General features: G+C 39.9%; 1 protein-coding gene and 1 non-coding gene across 2 annotated transcripts in view; both read right to left on the bottom strand.

The window, feature by feature from the left end:
* Positions 1 to 4,096: 4,096 nt before the first annotated feature.
* The window catches only part of LOC148010171 (uncharacterized), a 34,469-nt gene continuing 23,240 nt past the window's right edge, over positions 4,097 to 15,325 (bottom strand). The window contains exons 2-3 of the mRNA XM_087672303.1: positions 5,696 to 5,793; positions 4,097 to 5,591 (exon numbers count right to left, since the gene is read on the bottom strand). Of these exons, the coding sequence (XP_087528429.1) occupies positions 4,946 to 5,591; positions 5,696 to 5,793 (744 nt within the window). The 3' untranslated portion in view covers positions 4,097 to 4,945. The remainder of the gene's footprint in view (positions 5,592 to 5,695; positions 5,794 to 15,325) is intronic.
* LOC148010172 (U6 spliceosomal RNA) lies at positions 8,103 to 8,205 on the bottom strand. Its single transcript, XR_015689830.1, has one exon. It is a non-coding gene; the product is annotated as a U6 spliceosomal RNA (small nuclear RNA).

The following is a 15,325-nucleotide window of genomic DNA, read 5'->3' as shown; positions in this document are numbered from 1 at the left end:
AAAGATATATTTTCTTTCTTGATGGACATTCGAGTACATGGTTCTTATCTCAAATTAAAAATGCATGTGTACACGTGCAAAAAATTCAAAATAAGCAAAGATATCTCTTCTTTCTTGATGGAATTTGAGTGCATGCATATTTTTATGAAAATAAGAATACACATAAATGTGTTCAAATTATTTTGAATAATGTACATGAGTATATGATAGGTTGGAAAATAACAAATACTTAAAAAATTGCAAGTGTAGGATACCACAAAGTACTTGTATTCTTTGTGAGCGTAGGATATTGCAGAGTACTTGTATTTCCATCCAATATCACTTCTTTATGCGGTTTTCTTGGTCTCTCCTCGTTCTACCAAATATTTATTCACCATTATGCAACAATTGCAACATCCTTAACTGATAGCTTGAAGGAGGATTTCTTTTGGAATGCTATAGCTTATCACAACTTCAACTAACTGAAGGAATTACTTACTTCAGCCCCCATACTTGTTTGCCCAAACTATTCAAAAGAATTCATCATTTAGTGTGATACTAGTGGAAGGGGTAATAGTATCGTCTTGTTGCAACAAGAACATGGTGTCATTGCATTTGAAAGTTGCAAACTTGACTAAAAAGAGAGGAAAATGTATGTCTATGACCAAGAAATGCTAGCCATCCTTCATGCTATCAAAAAGTGGCACTAGTATCTCTATGGGAGTTGGTTTAGAGTGAAAAGTGACCATTGAGTGCTCGCAAGTACTTTCTAATGCAGTCAAAGTTGACTCATAAGCAACGAAGGTGGGTGGCAACCTTACAGAATTATGATTTTGAGATCACTCATACTAGATGAAAGGGTAACATTGTGGCTAATTCACTCTGTTGTGCGTGGATAAGCAAAGTGTCATCTATTATTATTGAGCTTCACAATGATTAGATAGAGGAACTACAAGAGGCTTATTTTCTTAATGATGACTTTAACCATATCTTTCAAAAATTATCGTAAGGTATTGTGGAAAAGCACTCTCAATATCAACTCAAAAATGGCCTCATATGGTCACATGCAAGATTGTAATCCCTCATACCTCTCCTTTTATACAAAAGATAATGGAAGAGATGCATTCTTCACCTATTACTGGTCATGTGGGTGTCTTTAAGACCTATGATAGAATCTCAAAGAGTTTCCACTAGAAGGATCTATGAAAAGATATCAAGGAATTTGTATCTAGATATATGTTATGCCAACAAAACAAGGACAACGCTCTTTTATGGGGTTTGTTGCAATGAATTGCATTTCCCCATGAGGAAATGGACACACATTGCAATTGATTTCATCATTGGCTTGCCCACGACCAAGTAGGGTTGGAACGTTATCTATGTGGTAGTGGATTGACTCGCCAAAGCAACCCATTTTATCCCACCAAAATGCAATACATAACATCTTAAGTAGCCAGTCCATTACTCCACACTCAAGGATGGCTCTAGTAACAAGTTGCAACACTGCTATTATGGGGCATAGAAGATAGTCAAAAGAGTGGGTGACTTGGCTTATCAACTCCAACTCCCTTTCCCCACTAAGGTTGATGATGTTTTTCACACGACTGAGTTGAAACATTTTATTAGGTCCCCAATGACTATGTGTAGGAGCTGCCACATATAGATGAAGAGCGCATCATTCAAGACAAGTGGCTTGTACTTAATTTGACTCAAGTTATAAACTTATGAATGCATTGATATATATGTTAATGCTAATACATTAATAAGACAAATATAGCAAATGTGATTAACAAATTGGCATATTCACGTAGTAATGTGTTCAAATTTTAGTATTAAACAAATAATAGATTTGTATGTTATTAATGTTAGCTTACTAGTATTAATTTCAAGTGTTAGACTAGCTAGTATGTCATTAATATTATTTTTTGATAGTAACTTGTTAACATATTGACTCATAAAATAATATGTTAATTAGACATTTTAGTAGTAACTTATTATTTGACTTACTACTGTAGTGCCATTAACTATAGTTGACAATGCCCTACTGACTTATACCAGCTATCACTCAATGAGTAATGGATGGATTTCACAAGCTTTAGGATTTGCAGCTAGCCTCGAGGTCACAATCTAGGGTTTGATTAGCAATTGGCTATGTCAAATGCAGATATGGTGGGCACGTCATGAGCGAAGCCTATACTCATACTTAAAACTATACTCCTTAAGTTATTAACACTTTTTAGTGTCTAGACCTTAGAAGCCTATACTCATACTTAAAATTAATTCTACAAAAAAGCAAGTTTTCAAATAAACTTAAAACTTGGGTTTCTGCTTGAAAGATGCTTTTTTAGTGACTATTATGATGGTAATACATATTACATTTCCAACACAAAGGACATTTGAAACATTGGTATTGTTTTCAAAGGTCACTTTTTATGAAGCCTTTTTTGCTAAAGACTAGATTCCTTTTGACAGGTACCTTCAAATTCAAGCAGTGCTACATAATGCCTAGGTGAGGAGCATTCCCTTCACCCTCATTAGGGCCTCAAACCTTTTGATTGATTAATTATTAGTGAGAGAGAGAGAGAGATAGATAGAGAGAGAGCACTTGAATTCAAGCACCATAGTGGTTTGTACTTAATTTAACTCAAGTTATCAAGACCCCATAATCCTTTTTACTTCTTCATTTGATTGACTCTTAGCAAGAGACTTCATTTTCAATTCTTGCTTGCAACTTCTCTTCTTGTTGAGCTATTGGTGCCTTCTAGATTACTTCACTAGCTAGAAAAGCACATGTAAGTTCAACACACTACCAAGATTAGCCTTCAAAACAATTCAAGATAGCCAATCTAAGGTCTACTCTTTCCACAATATTAGCATATATTTTTGCATCCCTATGGGGTACATGTTGATTCAAATACTTGCTTGTAGGATAGGTTACTAGTGTTCTCCATTGCCTAGATTTCTTGAAATTCTCTACTACTAAGATCTATCACAAAGCGATGGAAGATAACTATGACTTCATTGCTTAGAAGGTTTTGATAGGTGGTCTCCCAACCTAATGTGATGCAATGTCAATAGTTATTACGTGGCAAACATATCTTCTACACCATGTATGATGAGTCCCCCGCTCTATTTTCTTTTCATGCACAATGGCCCAACATTTATGGAGTTTTATTTCCCAAGTGTGGACTTCCCTGGTCAAAAGATGACCATCTCTTTTGAGTATCTCCATTGCATTAGTTGTTGACATATACGTAATTTACTTGTATTTGAGCTAGTTACAAGCATCATGGTCATATATAATCAATCTAGAACCTCAAGAACAATTACATAGTTTATTTATCCCCTCGCCTAGTATTTTTAATTGGAGTCCTATTTTTCCCTAAGAGATCCCAAATCCAATTTTTAATACTCACGTGAAACAAAATTGCTATATAACCAATTAACTTTATAGCTACTAGCAACCTGGTTACCCACAAAGAATTGTAACCTATGAGTTTATTCTATCTACATTTTGTCCATGGAAGCGAGAATTTCGAAAGTGGAATTTCTTTTCTAAGGTAAATGTAGCCTATGTAGATCTTTCATAAATCAATTACTTAGTTGAACCTGTCAAACTTTAGACTTGCTTTTCATTATGTTGTTGCGACTGATCTTTTCAAGGTTCTTCTCTTTATCTCTGGTACAAACTACATTACTTTTCTTGAAATTGTAGCAACCAAGCTAATAATGTTATTTCATAATTTATGCCATCTGCCTTTGAATAAAATACATGCACGCCTTCATGGTCCTCAATAAGCAGCAGTTTGTGCATCCACTTCCCTACTCACATGTACAACTTAATAAGCCCCAACAAGAAGCATTGGAAAGTGTGAGTTGGTAGAGAAGAAATGGTAATACTGTTTAGTAAAGTTGGATGGGAGACCTCTCATTTTAAACATGATTGTTCCAGCTAGTTTGTGTTCTATCCCTTGCATGCAATTGATGGTGGTACATCAACACCCTTTCACATGTCTAGGAACTGCTATGGTTGTTGGATGGGAGATCTTTTCTTTCCAACATGTCTAGGCATTGCAAATGCTTGACAAACCCTCAGTTGAGCACTCACAAGCAACTCACTAGGAAAAACTACCTCAAAGAAATTCTTGCATACATTCATGCACCCTAACTTGTAATTGTAAGGGAAAACGGATACAATCAAAGACCATAAACAATCCCTACAGATATGGCAATCTAACTGAACAACTTAGTGCATCTCTCCACATCAATGTGCTACACAAGTTCATCATGAATAAGGTCTTCAAAGCTCGGTTGATGAATCTGTAATTAAAATCAGGTCCCTTGAACTTAACAGTCCAATTGGTAGAAAGGTCTAGGGTACTGATGATCCATATTCATCTGAAGATGGATACAAATTTGTGATCGACTGAATACATTTAAGTGTTCATACAAACACAACAATGGTAACCCTCATCTCCAAATTTGTATAATCTCCTTTTTGAATGTCACTCAATATCTGAAGTACAAGGCCCCAAAAAAATTTCACTACAGCGGCCAGGATCTTCATTTCCCTGTAGTAATATGATAACAATATATCAACAAATGTGTTCCTGCATAGTGCCAAATCCTTTGAAGAGTTAAATAAGCTGCCTGAGGAGGTGCCTGTACCTAAGCCTCCCTCTCCTTCACAGTACATGATAGATTTCTCTTTACATTTACATAATATGAGGACCTACCAAATCTTGCAATATCAATTTACCGGTTGAATTCTCACTTTTCCAGATAATGAGGCTTTGTACATACACAGTGTTAAGTAAGCAGAGATTTCAAATCAAACGAATAAATATGGTACACATGAAATTTTGAAAGACACCCAAGGAGCTCCCATACTGTGTGTACAAATTGCTGCTGGAGAGGTTCATACTGGGATTCCTCCAAAGCATCTCGTGTTTAAGAACCTCGTTACTCATGATGATGCTGTTCTGCCACTGTTCATAGTACAACCAACAGGTGGACCTCTGTCCCATCCCATGACTACATCATCATGTAAACACAGCACACTTTCTTCTTGCTCCGCACTTGGCACATCAATCACATAGCTGTCACAAAGTAAAGTTCTTTTACTATCATCGGCTGCAGTGTTAGGTTGCTTCACAAGTGTGACATGATTATTGGGAACTGAATGTGATTGAATGCTTAGAGACTCTTTCATAGGTTCATCCTGAATGAACCCTACAGTCTCATGATGTCTAGAGCTTGATGTTTCTGCCATTTCAGGGTCACCCTCACCTTTGACTTCAACTGGCCAACCTACGCTTTCCTTTGGATGATTTGTTGGCATACCAACTGGCACATTTTGCAAATCAGTAGGCTGCTCAAACATAGAATCAGGAAGTGCACCTGGCACAAAGCGCGGCTTTGCTGAAATGCTTATAAGTGGGCCTGACATCTGTCTCCACTCAGAAAAAACGCGCAGAGAAATCCGACAAACAGGGCAAGTAGAATGCTGCCGCAGCCAGGCATCAATACAAGAAACATGAAAGGCATGCCCACATCTTGGAAGAATTCGTAAGACTTCTTTCTCCTTGTACTCCCCAAGACATATTGTGCACCTTTTTCAAAAAGCAAGTTAATGACATTACATCACAAAAAGAAACATGCACACACTACTTGATCAAGACAAATTGAGTGCTGAAGGATGAGTAGAAATTCTTACAGGTTGTCTTCACTAGAGCTGAAAATTTGCTGGTTGAATTTGATGGTTGGAAAGCAGGCCACAACAGATGGTTCCAAACCTTGAAGGCTTCGCTCAATCTGTAGACAGAGACACAGGTTTCAAGTTGGGAAAATGTATTCTTGAGATTTCCAAGGAAAAACATATAGAATATTTGCCTAGCTCAGAGGCTCATTAAAATGCATACCAACACCGGTTATGCAACTTCACATGCAGATCATTAAAGTGCAGATGGAAAGAACAATGGTCTATCCATTTAAGTTGGAAAGAATTTATGAAACCACAAATTATAGGAACAGCAAACCTTTGTTCATTTGGGTACAAAATAAGGTTTGAAGCTACACCATTGTGCACTTGGGTTGAAGTGCTTGCTACAGACACACAATCAAGTGCTAGTTCAAGAACATGTAGTGCACAACTATTAGTTGAGTATTTTGACTTAGTTAGCATGTCAATAAGAATTGTTGCACGTTCACTCTTCATGATGTACGTCATGTACCGGCTCTTGACAAAGAGCCTTATCTCTACTGGCACTTTGGACGATGCAAGCTATGTTGTCTCCTTTGGTGATTCCTCATGGAAGATTACTAGTGGGAATCTTATCATTGCAAGTGGTGCTAAGTCCGATACTCTCTACCCCTTGCTGGTATCTGGATCGATTGACCATATTTTGGCAGTGGATGCAATTCCACATGTATCTCTTTGGCATCCTCGCCTTGGGCACATGTCCTTGAAAGGAATGAAAATGCTTACCTATTTGCAATATCTTCCGCCCCTTGGCTATAAGTGTTTTGAGTCTTGTGATCATTGTTTACATGGCAAGCAGACACATAATACATATCAAAAGTCTTGTATTATATGAGTAGAACCTTAGTCCAACTTAGAAAATTTAGTGCAAAAGTCTATCTTAAGGGTATCTGCATGACAAACTGTGGAAGGAAATGAAAGCATGAATGAGTAGAAACAAGCTAAAATGCATAGGCACAATACTGTAAGCAGTGATGCAGAGAGAGAACATAAATTACAACAAGTTGTGACTAATATATGAACTATGATGATGAAAGGCTTACATGTAGTTCTCTCACGGCTCTAATATGAAGTATCTAGACATCCACAAGGAGTTGGCCAAATGTCCAGTTACACCAGGGCAGCCTGCTCTATTGCATTTTATGGGGCTGCAAACTGTTAGCATTTCATGTACTTTATGCTGGTCATCTCCTGCTTGTGAGCTTCGTTAGAGTCTCACATAAACATTGGAGCTCTAACGACCCTTGTCTTTGAGTTTCCAGTCCCTCATTTTAACTTTGGTGTGTTGACATTGTTAGTTAGTAATCCAGATCAAGGCATTTCAGTTTTGTGTCAGGTGTATGCTGGCAGCAGCATTTCAGCCTGGTCAGCCTGCATAAAATGTAGAAGCCAGCATTGGTCGGCCAGTTTCTGGCATCTCTACCTATTTCTACCTGCCCCTATTAGCAATCATTTGTGTCATGCACAATCATCTCCTACCTATGGGCCTTAACCTGAGTCAAATGGGGACATTATGAGATCTCTACATATCATTTCGTGTGTTTTGACAAAGGAGGCAGCCCTTTCTAGCACATGCACTTCAATGCATTTCTTTTTTCAATCAATTTTAGTATATTCACAGTGGCTGAGCTTATTTTCCAGCTCAGTGCATTTTTTCAAAAGTGCCTAGAGGTTGCATTTACACTAAAAAATGAGGGCGACAGCTGGCTATTTTGGTGATCAGCATTTCTTCATTATTTTCTTGTTGTCTATCTCTTCGCACTCATGTTTGTCATGCACGGTCATCTTTTGCCTGTGAGCCTCAGTCTAAGTCAGACAAGAGCATTATGAGCTCCGACATTCAGTCTATCATGTGTTTTGACTGAGGAGGCAGCCCTTACTAGAGAATACATTTCTTTTTCAGTCAGGTTTTAGGACTCTTCACACTAGCTGGTTAGTTTCCAACTTTCTACATTTCTTTTTCAAGGAGTCTAGACTACATTCACATTGGCCAAGATGGGGAGACCTGCTTTTATGATGGCAATCAACATTTCTATATTATATTTCACTATCACATCAGCTAGTGTTTTTTTTCCCCACATTTCTGCAATCGGCCAGTTTTGGGCAGATTTGGCTATATATAGCCTGCTCCTCAATTGGCTAGTGATTTTGTCTTGTAGGTTTCAGCTCGCTCCGACATTCATGACTCTCTTCCATCTTCCAGTGCTGCCTTCCATCATCAACCTAATCCGGTGCCCTAGGCCTTGGGCTGCATGCATGGACTGATTAGTCGTCCTTGTATTCAGCATTCTTTCAGAGTTCAATGCAGATTTTATTTTTCTATTCTCTTCTTTCATTGCAGTCTTTTTCTTTCCTTCTCTCTCCACGTTTGTACCATTTCTCGATTTGTGCGTGTCATCCTTGCGCAGGGGCCATGCTAATCTTCTCTGTATCGTTCCAATTTTATCAGATGTCTCCGAAGAGACCTCTCTCCACGTTTGTGTTTCCTCTTCTGTTGCACACTCTCACATTATCAAGTCGGCCAGCATTTGCAGCACTCCTAGGCAGCAATTGACCAGTTTCCAGCATTTTCAGTTATTTATAGCTGACATTCAATGGACAATCATATCATTCTTTTGCAGATTCAACACACTCCGACATCTAACACTTCATCAGCATGATTGGGGGCCCTCATTGACACTTTGGGCTGCGTGCAAGGATGTTCAGGGACCAATCAGTCCACATTGTATTCAACATTCTCTTGAGTTCACTGCAGATTTTCTTCTTCCATTCTCTTCTTTCATTGCAGCCTCTTTCTTCCCTCCTCTCTCCATGTTCATGTTCTTCTTCCATTGCATACTCTCACAACCCTTCCCCCAGTGCATCATATCATCTTCATTACAATTGCTGCCAACTCTCTCTTTACCCACAACTTGCATTCTTTGCTATCAATCAGCCTGATCTAGTGCGCCCTCACAAACACCTTGAGCTGCGTGCAGTGACTAATCACTCCTCTTTGTATTCAGCATTCATTTTCAAATCAATGCGATCTATTCCTTCCATTCTCTGCACTCATTTCAGTCTCTCTTCCCTTCTCTCTCCATGTTTGTGTATGTCTTCTATTGCACACTCTCACATGTCAGCCAAAGGAGAGGACTTGAAGCATCTACAAAGAGGAGACAGCACTCTATTTGCTGTGTTTTTGCAATTTCCTTGTGTTTGCAGCCATTAAGACTGAGTGACTACTCCAAACAATTGGCAACAGCTCTTCCCAGCCTGACGACCTGAAAACACAACTATTATGGCATTGTTCATGATTGTTTCAACAATTGCAAGACATCTATATGCCAATTTGCATCAAAGTAGCAATGTATTTGATTTTTTCCTCAGTCTAGACTCTAGGCAGCCAAACATCTAAATGTGCAATCTTCCTATCTGTGCTTGTCTATTTGCAGATATTCTAGAAGGATAGATAGCATCTTGGTTCAAACTAGCTTGCTGATTCTATTGAGAACCATGACAACCCACAAAGGCCAATCATGTATCTGAAGACCAAGGTTCTTGTTAGACAAAACTGCCACAAAGAACATCACAATCAAAAAGATCATGAGGATTGATGCAAAGAAGACCAAAGGTCAAATTACAGATCAGACAAAGATCAGACAAGAAAACACAATGGAAGCGTGCTTTGGAGCATACTCGTCAGTCAACCTCTCCCCTCTTTGTTCCTATGAGGGCTCTATTAGCAATCATGTGTGTCATGCACACTCATCTCTTGAATGTGATCCTCAATCAGATACGATCCTTCAGATAAGTATGGTGTTTTGAATGGTCATTAAAAAATACATAAGAAACTAAGGGTTTGTTGAGCTAAAATATGCATTACTTGCTGATTAGCCTCTTAAACAGCCCCAAAACACACTAAAAATGCTCTTTTAGAGTAAAACCCTAAAACCGGGAACGGTTCGAGAGAGTTCAGTGGAAACCCTAAAACGGGGAGCGGTACGAGAAAGTTTAGTGGAAACCCTAATTTTTGGGGCGCGCCCTTCCACATCTATAAATAGACAGGCTGCCCCCATTCAGCAATCGTCCTTGTTTTGCAGGTTACACCAACCCACACACCCTCTGTTGCTGTTGGCGCCCAGTTTCCAGCCTGCAGCCCGCCTCAATCTACTGTCCAGCCATCATCGACTGCAGCCACATCATCTTCAGCCTGTCCATTGGTGTAGGCGACAGCTCTCAGCTGCTGGCAACTACTCCAAATTGTCCCAAACTGCTGTTCAACTTGCTGTCCATCATCTCCAGGGTCAGCCAGCCTGCGTTTTCAGCATTGCAGGCCCCGACACTCTCAGACACTGTTTCAGCTTGTTGTTTACAACAGACTGTGCACAGTTTCCAGCCCCCAATCGGTGGTACACTGCTGCGTTTACCAGTTTCTAGTCTCCAGACTGCTGCGTTTTGGTGACCAGCCTGCTGCCATTCACTATTCAGCACTCCTACACTCGGACTGGTGGTCACAGACTTGGGATCCGTCTTCAGTGGACATCACACTCCGACATTGCTCTGCCCTTGAGCACACTGTACACTCTTACATTCATTTACAGCATTCATTCACTTAGAGTTGTGTTCTCTCTCTCCCTTCTTCTGTTTGTGTTTGAGTTTTTGTGTGAGTTTTGAGTTTTGCATTTAGGGTTTGAGTTTTTCCCTCTATGCCTGTGTCTGTGTCTTTGTGTTTCTGTCGTGGTCGTACACTCTGTGTGTCCTCAGTGCAAACCCTAGCACTCTTCTTAACAAGGTTAACATAGCAAATATTACTTGCTTCAAGATGAGAGTTATGGACCAAGAAATAGGGTGTCACAAGGCATTATCTATTCGATACAAACTTTGAATTTGTTGCTTCAACATTGAACACAACGAGAGTTGAGACCAAATCCAAAAACTTTGACAAATAGAGTATTAATAAAAACAAATGCAAGTGACTTCCAAGTTATGATATAAGAAGATAGGGGATGACTCAAGTGAAAGGTGGTAGCTTGTAAGAGAGAGGTAGGGGAAAACTTAAGAGAAAGGTGGTAAGATAGAGATGTGAAGAAATGCTCTAAACGCAAAAAGCATGAAACCAATTGTACAATAAAGCACAGACTGATAGACTCAGAACACAATTAGGGTTAGGGTAACTCAGAGATAGTGAGCAAAATGAATAATAAAGTGAATGAATAATGAATATACAATGCTCATGCAACAAACTCACTACGCAGTGAATACTGAACCTTGAACTCTCGTATCTCGGAGATCATGACAAAGGATATGAGTTGTAGAGTGTGTCATATTCCGAACGGAATCACAACAAAGACGGCCTCGGCCTCCGAGTGTTAAACACCAGCAAATGCAACCAAGGAAGGATGGATCTGATGCAAACAACAAAGCCAAAGAGAGAGAGACTAAAAATGCATGTACCTGAGGAGAGAGAAAATATGCACGACAGCTATTAGGTGCAAACACAGCAGACAATGGTGAGAGAATATCAGAGCGGCAACCAAAAGACCAAAATGCAACATTCAGAGGAAAGAGAAAATCCTGACAACAACTGTCAACTGGTGGTGACAACACCCAATTGTAGGTGATCTCCTACGACCTGGTGACAGCAGCAAACAAGTATGGAAGGGTGGAATCAGGTGCGAGATAATAGTAGGTGGCCAGTGGAAGCTCTGACCACGATGTCCTCCACGAATGGGATGTGGGCAATAGAGATACAGCTCCTGAAACATGCAAAAACGAGATTCAAGGAGAGTGGTGGACTGCATGCCTATTTATAGAAAGTTTGGGACACCCAAATTAGGGTTTTACATGTGGGACATAGTAACTCTAAGGTCACGTTTCTTTTTAAAATAAGAGATTTTCTTCATTAATGAAGCATATTTTGAGGTTGTTTAAGTCAAGCTAATGCATTTTTAGCTCAACAAGAGGTAGGGAAAGAGAAGGTGATAAGAGAGGTGGAGGTGGAGAATGTGATTTTTTTTTTCCAATCTAGATTGGGCAAACCCTAGATAGATCAAACAAATCCTAGATGGATCGGATGGATCCAATTGGATTGGACGGATTGGACAAAATGGTTCCATATGTGGATAGGATGCAATCTTGGTCTCAATTTGAGTCAAACAAAGACATTAGTAGCTCTAACATTGTGATTGGCTGTCATTTTACGTGTTTTAGGCACTTCCAATGGAGGCGGTACTAGTGCATTTTGTTTTTGATACGATGATCATCTTGATTAGTTAGGTGAGCTAACTTGGGCGCTCACATTTGAGATTGGCTAGTTTGTATGCCAATTTTGGCGTGAGTTTGTATATTTATGGACAACGTGCCCCCTCACTCCATCCATCCATCAAATCATCTTTTCACCCAACCTCTGTCATCATCAAATTCCCCCCTACTTCAATCTAGCACCCACACTAATGCCTAGAGCTGCATTTTGGAGCTGCCAAAGATCAAACATTGTATCATTCACTCTCACTCTCAATTGGTTCCTTCATTCTCTATGTTCCTTTTATCTCTCTCCTCCCTCTGCCTTCGTGTACACTTTTGTTTTCCACTATGCATTCTAGCGTGGTATCATTTGCCTTGGTGGGAACCGGAGTCTATGAAGAGAAGCAGCTATCCTCAATTCAAATAGCTGGTCATCATCTATGACAGCTGCAGCCCTTGCATTTTTTGTTTAGCTGAGCAAGGTGGCATGTGTCTACGCTCTCCCAAGCTGCATTATAACTGGACAAACATCAAAAACCTATGTTTTCTGTCAGGCTACGTCTCCATCTATTGCATCCCTGATCAGGGACCCTCTCCATACCTGGGCAGCTATTTCTGCCAGCTGTGATGGCGTTTCCCAAGTGCTAGAAGCTGCTCACAAGCTGTGTTTTCTGTTGCAGCCTGTGTCCCTATCAACCAAGTCACATTCTCCTTGCTAGATGACACTGTTTTAGTCCAAATGACACCCCCTACAGAGCCGGCAGACCATTTCCTACAATGCAACTTACTTCCGGGCTATCCATGCAGCATACTTATATGGCTGGCAGACTATTTCCCGCAATGCAACATACCTCTAGGTCATCTGTGCAATGTAAAGCTTTTCACATGCTGCATTTTGCAACTTGTAGAGGAAATCGTCTTCAAGAGCTTCAAAACAACAAGATGCACTGAGGGAAGAGCCAACACAACAGCATGATGTTCCAAATGTGGGTAGTGAGCATAAGCAAATGATACCAATGGGGCAATTGATGCACATGCAAGGCCAACTTGGAAGTGCCAATCCAATGCCTTTTGGGCAGCAAGGCATGCATGAATGATACAGTAGCTATGGTACTTTGGTGCTGGCACTAGTTTCCATACTATGGTGGGTCAAGGACTACATACAAGGATGTATGGCACAACTCCTTATGGTATGCAGCACCGATGTGTGCTATGTAATGCCCAATGTATACGGGTATGGCTAGTTATATGCATAATCCCATGTACAGCAATGTTAGCGTGATGCTGGGGCACAAATTTGGCAATGCATATATGCCACCCACTGTGTTTGAGACTCATGGTATTAATGCTGGTCATGAGGAAATATGCAGCTAGTAATGCCTACATGAGCAAAAATGCAGCAAATAATGCATGCAATGCATGGGAAAATCTCTCTTGGTACGGCTGATAGTATGAAAAATTCCATGCACAATCATTTTGCAATAGTCTAAAGTATGCAAACGTGAATGTTTCCTTATGCATCTGGTGCTCCTAGCTTGTTAGCTATACATGAGGGGCTAGTCAATTGGATGCGATGTTTCATGTTGGTTGAGATAGAATTGCAGCAATATAAAAGCCTAAAGGACAAAGGATCTCTATGCTCAAAGAGACAAAAGCCTAGGACCTAGTGGAGCTTTCAAGGCAAGTGAAGTTAGAGGTAAAGTTTTCATATATTTCTAGGTGAAGTTTTCATATCTATCATTTCACCTATGATAGATACAATGGATGGAGGAGGGTGACCTAGCAAACCATCCTCAATGTTGCACTTTACCATGATGTGTTTTAGTTAGAGCTGACTTTGGATTGGGCTCTTTCAAGCTCAACAGAGCATAGAAGGTCCAAAGTATTGCCTATTGCTCAATGGAAGGTTGCACCTCCACTCTCCTAGTGATGGGCAGCTCAATTATGTAGTGGATCTTGGATGTACTTAGTTTGCATCTAGGGTACTGTATGCTGGTAGTATTATCGCCATTGGGATCACTATTTAGTGTACTCGTTACTAAATTGATTGCTTATTACGCATTCTCTATTTAGTAAATGTATGTCAATAAATTAAATGACTCACTTTTCTTTAAGTGTTGATGATGATCTAGCATGGCCATGAGACCATTTAGAGTCCAGTACTCCTAGTGTATCACTTAATGGGGTGATTAGAGCACTGTAACAAGGATATCTGGTACAGGCAATACAAGTTATGAAAGGGGAAGGAAGTGTCTGTCAAGTGTAAAAGTGTACACAAGAACCAAGGAGTTACACATAAATGAATATGGATTGAGTTTTAAGAAGAGGAAGTGCATTAGCATTGTGTATATGTATTTATGTGTGCATTCGAGGACACCTCGGAACGTTTACTTGTGTGTAATGAACATTGCATTCATTTGGGGTCATCCTCTCCCTTACAAGTCAAGGTTTAAAGTCTTTTCTCTCTTAATGAATTAAGAAAAGAAGTAATTCTTTCACTAAGAAAGACGATAGAGGTAATTCTCTCACTAAGAAAGATAAGAGACGTGATCCTCTGGAAGTGAGGAGAGAAGTGATTTTCCCTTTCTCTAAGATGACACAAGCTTTTGTATGGAAGTCAATCTTAAGGTTGAGGCCCAAGGCAATCTAATGAACTCTCCTTATGATTTATCTATAGCTCAAGGTGGTTGCATGGACCATAATGTCAAAAGATGACATACCAGCGAGACAATAAGGTTTGCGGAGAGGAACACGGAGTGAACTCGGTAAACATGGAGAACGGAAGAGAAGAGAGAAGAAACTCTGATGAATGGAATGATGAAGTTCTAAATCATGGAGTGAATGTGATACAAAGGAACAAGGGTGCCGTAGCACAAGGAAGATGATGAAGACAACCACGAAACACGAAACACAATGTCCTCCTGAAGGGGTGTGACGGTAGTGGAGAGGTTGGAGAGAAAAGGTGACGGACTGAATGAATCAACCGTGAGAAATGAATGAGAGAGTGGCCTATAAATAGACACACTCAGCCTAGGATAGCGCCCCTTTTTGGGGCTGCAAACCCTAAATGCAAAACACAGAAACGCAAAAAAGTAAACTACGGGTGAAGGGTGACGGGTTTCTCGACACATAAGTTAAGAATAGAGTTTAAAAAGTTGATTTTCTTAAAATAGACATAGAGAATCCATTTTTAAAATATCTCGTGATAGAAATCCGATCTCTAAAAACGGCCCGCATACGTTATCAAAAACGGTGAGATCTACAACTTTTGTGTTTGACATTTTTCCATCCGAGCAATGTACAGAGAGATATTCTAAAATTGGTGCTACAGAGTAGGCTTAGAACAGCCACATCTTGCAT

Source organism: Lygodium microphyllum, chromosome 30 (assembly GCF_053477565.2).
Source record: "Lygodium microphyllum isolate KBCC chromosome 30, Lygodium_microphyllum_v1.1.10, whole genome shotgun sequence".
Taxonomy (NCBI): Eukaryota; Viridiplantae; Streptophyta; class Polypodiopsida; order Schizaeales; family Lygodiaceae; genus Lygodium; species Lygodium microphyllum.
Note: the sequence above shows the minus strand (reverse complement) of the source record. Positions and strands in the feature narration are given on the sequence as shown.